The 8,938-nt window shown below is 41.2% G+C and overlaps 2 protein-coding genes across 2 annotated transcripts; one reads left to right on the top strand and one right to left on the bottom strand.

Annotated features, from left to right (window-relative positions):
• Positions 1-599: 599 nt before the first annotated feature.
• On the bottom strand, positions 600-3,145 carry cryba1a (crystallin, beta A1a). Its single transcript, XM_030108651.1, has 6 exons — positions 3,076-3,145; positions 2,435-2,501; positions 2,171-2,289; positions 1,762-1,903; positions 1,258-1,400; positions 600-800 (listed from the first exon to the last, which is right to left on the bottom strand). The coding sequence occupies exons 2-6, from the start codon at positions 2,471-2,473 to the stop codon at positions 653-655; spliced, it is 591 nt and encodes a 196-aa protein (XP_029964511.1). The 5' UTR covers positions 2,474-2,501; positions 3,076-3,145; the 3' UTR covers positions 600-652.
• A 3,590-nt stretch (positions 3,146-6,735) lies between these two features.
• On the top strand, positions 6,736-8,537 carry crybb1l3 (crystallin, beta B1, like 3). Its single transcript, XM_030108594.1, has 5 exons — positions 6,736-6,809; positions 6,908-7,026; positions 7,109-7,241; positions 7,541-7,683; positions 8,315-8,537. The coding sequence occupies exons 1-5, from the start codon at positions 6,744-6,746 to the stop codon at positions 8,481-8,483; spliced, it is 630 nt and encodes a 209-aa protein (XP_029964454.1). The 5' UTR covers positions 6,736-6,743; the 3' UTR covers positions 8,484-8,537.
• Positions 8,538-8,938: the final 401 nt, after the last annotated feature.

Below are 8,938 nucleotides of genomic sequence, written 5' to 3'. Positions count from 1 at the left end.
TTAAGAAGTTATTTATTCAATCGTGCGGCTTTCTTGTCAGTGCTGGTATACTAGGCTATCATAAAGAATCATCTATCATCTATGCTATCATGATAGGCATGGTGCATTTATGGGGTGACTCCAGGTTACTAGGCCTTGAAACTGTACAGCAGATTCATCCAGAAAGTTTCTACTCTGTGTTATTTCACAGTACACTATTGACAATCAAGAATGAGGTATTAGAGTTAACATATGAAGCTGAAGTCAACATTCAACAGCTTTTGAATAGCAATAAATCACCATTGAGCACCACAGCTTTAAGCAGCATACTCTTGTATTTCTGTTTATTTTCAGTTGCTCATCATTGTTTTCATAGATTACTGGTAACATCGTATTTACCCGGGAATACGAGGAGCGAAAACTCTGAAAGACACCACCACACTGCTGCACCTTGAGCCTTGCTTTAACTAACTCTTCCCTTCTTCAGCGGGAGAGCATCTTTTCTGTGACTCCTCAGTTATTCTAATGACTACTTTTTGCTTTCTTTTGGGAACAGAACACAACAAAAGTGCTTTAAACACGGTGAAGCAGGAGGAGGTGCTGGAATGACTGGGTGAAAGGAGGAGGAGGTGGATGTGCAGGAGGTAAAGGGCGGGAGAGGAGGCTGCAGCTCTCATTGCTGGATGCGGCGCAGCGACTGCACCTGGAAGGACTGTGCATGGGAGCCCCACTCTCTGTAGTGTTTGTATTTGCCACCATGCCGGTCACTTTCCATGATGTACTGGTAACCACGGTAACCTGGAAACTGGTAGCACACCCAGCTGGAGGAGGAGGAGAGGAATGAAGTGATGAATGCGTGGAAGGCAAGTTCCTATTTGAATAATAATTTTTAAAAAAAATGTTTGAAGCTTATATTCCTCTTTTTTGTAAGAAACGGATGTATTCTTTTAACAGAGGAGATTCCTGCTTCACATCTCACTTTGACTCCATAATAAACTGTTGCCCACTTTGTGGAAGCATTTCTTTTCCTTCAGTTATGTCAATAAAACTGGATTAAGGATTCTGTCCTTCTTCCATAGAATCTGTGCTACAAAGCACAAAACAATTAGTACTGCAGATTAGAAGTTTATGGGACAGGGCCTTACACTATTAGCTGGTTTATTATCTCACTTCTGTGGCTCACATTTCATTCATTAATTTCAAAAAATGTTACCGTATGATGACTTCCTGTGTTGGTTATATTTGCTATTAAACCTGTGACTGTGTGATAAAACTTACGCTCCACTCTGAATCTGCATGGATCCGATCTCATTGTTGCCCCACCCCATGGCCTGCAGAGAGGGGTAGTCATCATTTATCTCCCACTGGCGCCCCATGAAGTTCTCCTTCTCAAACAAAACCATCTTGGACTCCTTATGATTCTGGGAACAAGAAAAAAAACAACATTCATATGGCAGACATACTCTTTTGGCTTTGCAGAGAAAGAGAAAAAGAAACAGGAGTGAGTCAGGAAAGACTATGCCCTAAAGAGTGCCTATTCATTTGACCTAGACTGTGTGGGGATTTCTAAATTCAAATAATAAGCAAGACCATGTTGCAGTGTGGTCTAATTTTAACTGCAGCCAGCAGCCAGCATAAGTCACTGTGCAATCATCAGTCAAATGTCATTTTTATAAAAAAAAAAAAAAAAAAAAAAATTGCGTGCCTGTGCTTGTCTGGGACTGTTTTCTAAAACCAAACGATAAATCTGATAGAGAGAGACAGTTCAGGACGGGAACGCACAGCGGAGCAGATGGGGCAGAAGGACATCATCCTCTCGATGTGGTAGGCGTTGCTGCCGCTCCACGACTCCCAGTAAGGATACTCTCCTCTCTCCAACACAAACTGCTGTCCACAGAAGCTGGAGTGCTCATATCCTGCCCATCTGTCAGCAAGCAGCACAAACATGTCGTCTGCATCCCTCAAACACACGGACATCAGTGAAATAATCACAGTTGGGGATATGAGCCTTATATCTCTATATCTTTAACAGGCATACTGCATAAGATGAAATCTCTGCAGAAACCTTAGAAATTCTCCTGAAGACAAACATTGCTTGAAACAATTATGTCTACCACACGAATGCAATTGCATCAACAGCAACAGTTTGTTTCTTCCTTTCATGACAGTTGACGCCGTTTGGTTGACTTACGCTCCGCACTCCACCTTCAGGGAGCGAATGTTATCCATGCCGCACTCCATGATGTTTTGGCAGGCTGAGGTAAACTCTAGACGTTTGCCCTGGAAGTTCTCCTGGTCATAAACTGTGATCTGCAGAGGACACGAACGCATGCATGTAGAATGCACATGTGGCACGCACACACTGATGTGTGTATTGACACCATCAGCCCAGGCGTGAAATTAAAAAATCTTAATCAGCTTTTGTTAATCACCCATTCCAAGATCTCAGACTTACCTTCCATGGCCCCAGTGGGTTGGGATTATTCAGAGCCATGCTCCTGTGCAGATCAGTGTTGATTTACCTTCAGAGCAGACAGACTCATATTAACGTGAGCGCTCAAACAAAAACAGACAAGCATGAGGGACAACCACATGGTAGAGTCGCAACTTTCCACTTCCATGTGGTTGACGTGCGTTTTTCAGCTGCTAATGTCAGTGCAGGATGTGTCAGGACAGGACTTATCTTAAGGGAACTACTTGTCATTATGTGAAGGTTCATTAAGCTCTCCGGTCCATCTTGCTCAATATTTTTGTATGTTTTGTTTTGTTTATTTTTTTCCTCAACTTAATTTGTCTCAATAGATTGAACCTTGACCCACAATACATAGCAAAACAAATGACTTCATCATATTTGAGTGTGAAAGCTTTGAAGTGAACTCCATCCTCACACTTGAGCGAGCCACAGCTACAACGCATGTCTGTCGTTCCTGTGCACGGTCAGTGTGTGTGCACACATGCATGTCCCCTCTCAGTCTATATGTTTATGTGGCTCGGCAGGATAAACACAGAAGAAAAGGACACAAAAATGTAAAGTGACAATGCACAAGGCTGCAGGCTGAATGGATGGAGAGAGGGAGAGGGGGGCGGGGGGCTTACCTGACCGGTCAAAATGAAAAGCTGCTCAGTGCTCACAGGGGACTCCACAGAAACCATGTCCTGACCCCGGAGGAAACCGACCTATTTATACATGCTGGTGCTGGAAAGCATCTGGGCCTGTGGGTCGGGGCAGGAGTCAGCACATTGCTGCTGCAGTCATTGTTCAGCACTGAGCTGCTGGGTTTTAGTGAGCTGGACTGGACGGAGGGCACCGTGCCCACTGCAGATAAACACCATAAACCCAAAACGCTCCAGGACCGGTGGGCTGGACAAACCAGGGCCTGTCTGCCATCACCGAGTCCAGGATCATGACAGTCTTGCTAACATCTCAGAGTTCAGAATGAGAGCAAATAAAGGAAATCGAAATGTTGGGCAAGTCTTTAATTCTCTCTTAACTTCTAACTAAACATCAGAAGATGTTGAACGGCAGGGCTGGCTTTGGCTCACAGTGGTCTCTCCTCGCTGAGCTTCATCCTGTCCACCTCCGTGGACCGCATGTCTCTGGTCCTTTCAGCATTCCACGCACTCCTATACACACAGCACACACACACACACACACACGCTCATTCATGCAGTCACAAAGTCATGGATGAGACACACACCCACAGGCTCATCCATGCATTCACACATACATTCAGAGCATATAGAGGAATTCTCTCTCTCTCTCTCTCTCTCTCTCTCTCTCTCTCTCTCTCTCTCTCTCTCTCTCTCTCTCTCTCTGTCTCTCTCTCATACACACACCACACACACACACACACACACAAAGGCCAGTGACAGCTGACGTGATGGTGTACAATGACTTCCTCTTCAGTATTGTAAAACTTTACATCTCTCTTCATAACTGACTTTGACTTTGTTTAAACAATAACGAAAACCAACATCTTAAAGTTCCCAAAATACTTCAGATTTAAGGTTTTTGCTGGAATCATTTCAAAATATTCATAAGTGCTTCTTTCACTGGTTTCTGTTTTCAAACCATCAAACATCTCCATGCTGTTTTGGTACTATATAAAGCAAAGGAGTAACATGGATTTAAGTTATTATAAGTTATATTAATATGTTAATTATCAATTCATTTTTGGCAAAATATTTTAAATAAAATCCTAATTTTCTGTGTGAAGAATGAAGTGCCTGCAGTCAAACTGAAATGAAATTATTATAAAAGGGATCACTTTATCTATTTATTTATTTGTAAATATGTTTTATTAGTTTTATGGGATTATTTCACAGTGATGAAAACATACAGACCAAATATGCATCACTTCAGTTAAGACATCCACCCCCTAAAGTGTACAAATGCATCAAATACACTGAGCAGTGTGAGTTTGCCATTCCCATCCCTCCCGTTTTCTTAGTTGAAGGATCTATTATTTGGATGTTGGTGATAAGTGAAATAGTGGTGGTAAGAGAAATAGTAACTATTGGAATCAAAGCTTTACCTGATAGTAAAGCTTTTTGCCATCTGAAATTCTAAAAATGTTCATTGTTTGTGTGCATGAGTGGTTTGTACAGTGAACGACTGAGTGAGTGAGCACTATAATACACTATAGCTGTAAAATGTAAAATCATTTCTGTCTTCTCATATACGGTCACAACTGACAATCACAAAACAACACAAATGCAGATTTATTTAATTCAGTCCAAAATTCCTAGACTTAATAGTTTACTGTTTTTCAAATGAGGAATCAGAAGCCATATTTTGAAAGGGGATGCACGCTTACTTTGCAAAATGATCAATACCAGGAATATGTGTGGAATAAAATTCCTGGGAGATTTTAAATTTGTGCGTTTTGTGTCAATAATCTGATTTTATGTGTGTGATCGTGGTAAACATACTGACAAGAGAGTTTAAAACTGTCTGTTTACCTTAATAAAGGTGGCTGATTCCTGACACAGAGCAACAGATTTGCTTGATGTTATACATCAGATTTACCAGAAAGCAGGGAAACAAAGCATGAAATAGGACATTGTCGGAGCTTTAGATACATAGAAAATGTTGCTTCTAATGATTATTCAGTTTCTCTCTTCTCATATCACTCAAGAAGAAGATAATTGAGATATGCATGGCAAGGAGTGTGACTGAGTGTGCTTATAATATGCATGTGGGCCTCATTACAATGTGCATGCAGCCTATCTGGCAGTATAATACACCAAAGAACATCCAATAATCACTTCTCCAAACAATAGCTGCACAGCTCCTGCAGTCAGCACATTACACATGCAGGGCTCAAAGGCTGAGTCCGCCCGAACCAAGGATCAAAGAAAGAGAGAGAATACAGGGATGAAGGCTGAAACAAAGCTCTGTGAAAGTCAAGAAAATGAAGAAAGTCAAAGATGAAAGGTTATGGTATGAAATTAGAAAGAAGAGAAGAACCGATTGTGTGGGCATCACCTAAAAACTAATGACGTGCTTGAGTGCGTGTTTGTAGAGGCAAGCAAACTTTCTGCTGATGACAGTGACTGTCCCTGGATCCCCCACAATGGAGTGGGACAACAAAACAGGCAGCTGAATCAGCACCAGTCGTCCGCGGATAAGCTCTGTGACCTCTGACCCCACGCCACGCTCCAAACAGCCCCCAGCCAATGAGAAGTCAGCATTCGGCCTCTGTACACTAACTGGGGATGTGAATGTATATATATATCCCCGCTCAGAAGGCCTCCGTCCATCACTTTCTGCGGGGGTCGGCCTGTTTCTGCCTTCAGTTGTAACTGTAAGTTTCTCTCTAAAGGCGTTCTAACTATTTCAGGACTGATGGGTCAATAAGTGGGAGGAAATTAGGAATAGTGTCACTCACTCATGTGGACAGAAAGCTTTAATGTTTGTTATAGCAAGTGGTAAATTAGCATCAGACTGAGCTGCGTATGATTCTATGTTTTTGTGTGGACTGGTTCACCTGTGGTGAAATAACTGAGATAGAAAAGATAATTTATTCAGGCAGTCTTATGATGATCTTCTTTCGTCGCTCATAATGTCTTTTTCCAATGAAATAATGCACATTAAAGAGACATGCAGGAAATGAAAAAGAGGACTTTAAGTTGTTCCTGTAAAGTTACTGATATGGACTTCAGCGTTTGAAATTTTCAAAAGTGATCTTTCTTCACAGAGAACATTGAATTCAGATTATTGGACGGTGTTGTTCAAAAATGGTTTGCAACAATATTAGTACAAAGCTATTTGAATTCTGTGATGCCCTTTCACCACTGATTTAAAATAATTTTAGATCAAGTGATCGTTTTACTGTGATTGTTAACTCCTTTTCAGGACCTAGACAAATTACATTCATTTTAATTGTCCACTCAACACATCTAAAATTTAAAGTGATCTGTAGCATCTAAAAAGACATGTCACAATAGACCTGTGAAGAAAAATGTACACTAATTTTTTTAATCAACTTTTATTACTTTCAAATATCAAGGGGCAGTGCAGCAGCTCGTGACATTTGCTGAGGGCTTCTGGGCAGCTGTGACGCCTCTGAAATTTAGATGAATGAATTAATATGAATGAAGGCTGAAGTATCCTCTTAATAACAAGAGAAGCCCTTGTACTAAAATGCCATATTACAAAACGCTCTGACATACAGGTTTTATTCCAGCTGTAAAGCTTGAGAACGTTCCTCCTTCAGGATGAGGCTGACTGATCATTTGTTTCCTTTTCTCTAGATCTGATCATGTCTCACTCAGGTGCTCAGGGCAGCATTGGCAGCCATTCTGCCATCGGGCTGCGCAATCACAAGGTATTTCTACTTTCTTTTTTTTTTATCCTTGGTAACCAGTTGGTCTTCCTTCTGTGCTTATTGAAATTCAAATAAAAATAACTCTTGTTTTTTTTCAGATATACCTCTATGAGTGCGAGAACTTCCAGGGCCGTAGGATGGAGCTCTCCGCCGAATCCCGTAACCTGATGGAGAAGGGTTTTGAGAGGATTGGCTCCATCAGAGTGGAGTGTGGACCGTGAGTCACCCAGCAACCCACAGCACTCTGACTTCTCCCCAAAATGACACAAGTTAAAGTATTTATGCATCTGTTGCCTCAGATGGGTGGGATATGAGCAGCAGAACCTGACGGGTGAGATGTTCATGCTGGAGAAGGGAGAGTACCCCCGCTGGGACACCTGGTCCAACAGCTACAGGTGTGACCGCATCATGTCTGTCAGGCCCGTCCGAATGGTAGGTGGTGCTTCGGGTTTCACCCGGAAATTATCAAATAAAACAAAAAAAAAAACATCTAAAAATGAAAAATCCATCATCAAATCTCTCACACACAAACACACACACACACATTATACAAATGAAATTTGAATGTGTGAAAGGAGAATTGTTGAATTGTATCACGGTCAAATCGAGACAATCACAAATATTCCAGACTATCTTCATCGACCAAATGTAAATCACAGAACTTCAACACTGATTTCCACTGTGTGCATATGAAAAGTTACAGCTCATAAAGTGATGTATTTGTGTTTCAGGACCCTCAGGACCACAAGATTTGTTTGTTTGAGTGCCCAAACTTTGAGGGTCGCAAGATGGAAGTGTGCGACGAGGACATTCCCAGCCTGTGGTCTTACGGCTTCCAGGATCGTGTTGCCAGCATTCAGGTCACCGGCGGAACGTGAGTGTTTCTTTTTACTTCATGGAAAATCATTCCTGACCAGTGACGAAACAACATCTTTACACACAGTAGTACAAAATGCAAAATGTATTATTGAAGGGTAGTTTTATTCTAAATATATAGTGTAAAATGGTGAAATCATCTACCTGGAAATATGTGAAAAAGGAAATTGAAAGAAATCTGGGCTGAGACTTACATTGCTGAAGACATAAAACAGTATCGATATGGAGAACTATAGTTTTTCCCAAAAAATTCCAAAAACTAATAAAAAGGTCTAACAAAGATAGAATGGATCTTTCAAAATATATGGATACATATGTTGGACTTCATTCAAGTCCCTTGTTAATTATTCATATTGAGACATATTTCATCAGAGCAGAAAGACTGGTTTACAGTTTTTGCTTCCTACTGTTTGATATGAAAATGTGCCAAACAGTTAAACAATTTAAATAGACATTTAAGATATTCAAATTAAATTGACACCACTACTACTTTAGGGTCGTGTCCACAGTGCACCTTGATGAAATTAAAAAAAAAAAACTATTCACAATGTAACTCAAACTTAATAAGAACAGCACAATTTCACAGCAACAATGAATAAATCTGTACTCTTTTCTAATTCTTCTCACAGCTGGGTGGGCTACCAGTACCCTGGCTACCGTGGTTACCAGTATGTGTTTGAAATGGGTCCTTACAAGCACTGGAATGAGTGGGGAGCCCAGCACCCCCAGATCCAGTCCATCCGCAGAGTGAGAGACATGCAGACACACCGCAGAGGCTGCTTCGAGATGACTGCATAGAGGAGCCCGGCAGAGCGCCAACAGGAGGGAACAGCAAGGGTTCAGGCTTGTCATGCTGCTAAACACCCCTTGGAAGTATTTCTACAGCCAAGTCGGTTCACGAGCTATTGGCTTCTGAATATTGTTATTGTTTTTATTGGTTAGATTTTAGAGATGGGATGAGAAAGCTCCTGTTGTAACTGTCACGCCAGTAAAAACAGTAGCAATGCTCTCTGTCTACAGACCTCAATAAAAAGCTAAGATATACTGTACTTGAGATCACGGGATGATGATGGAGGATTAGTAGATTTGATAGTTTGTGTTGATTAGTTTGTTTCAGTGCTATTTGCAACCATACCTGCAATCAATCAACTCTATTTTTATTTACTTGCTTATGTGTTCCAAGCTGAAATAATGCTAATAAGCCTGCTCATCAAAGCCCCCTCCTTCTCCTGAGATCCACCGTTTTTTAGAGA

This window comes from Salarias fasciatus, chromosome 14, assembly GCF_902148845.1.
Source record: "Salarias fasciatus chromosome 14, fSalaFa1.1, whole genome shotgun sequence".
Classification (NCBI taxonomy): Eukaryota; Metazoa; Chordata; class Actinopteri; order Blenniiformes; family Blenniidae; genus Salarias; species Salarias fasciatus.
Note: the sequence above shows the minus strand (reverse complement) of the source record. Positions and strands in the feature narration are given on the sequence as shown.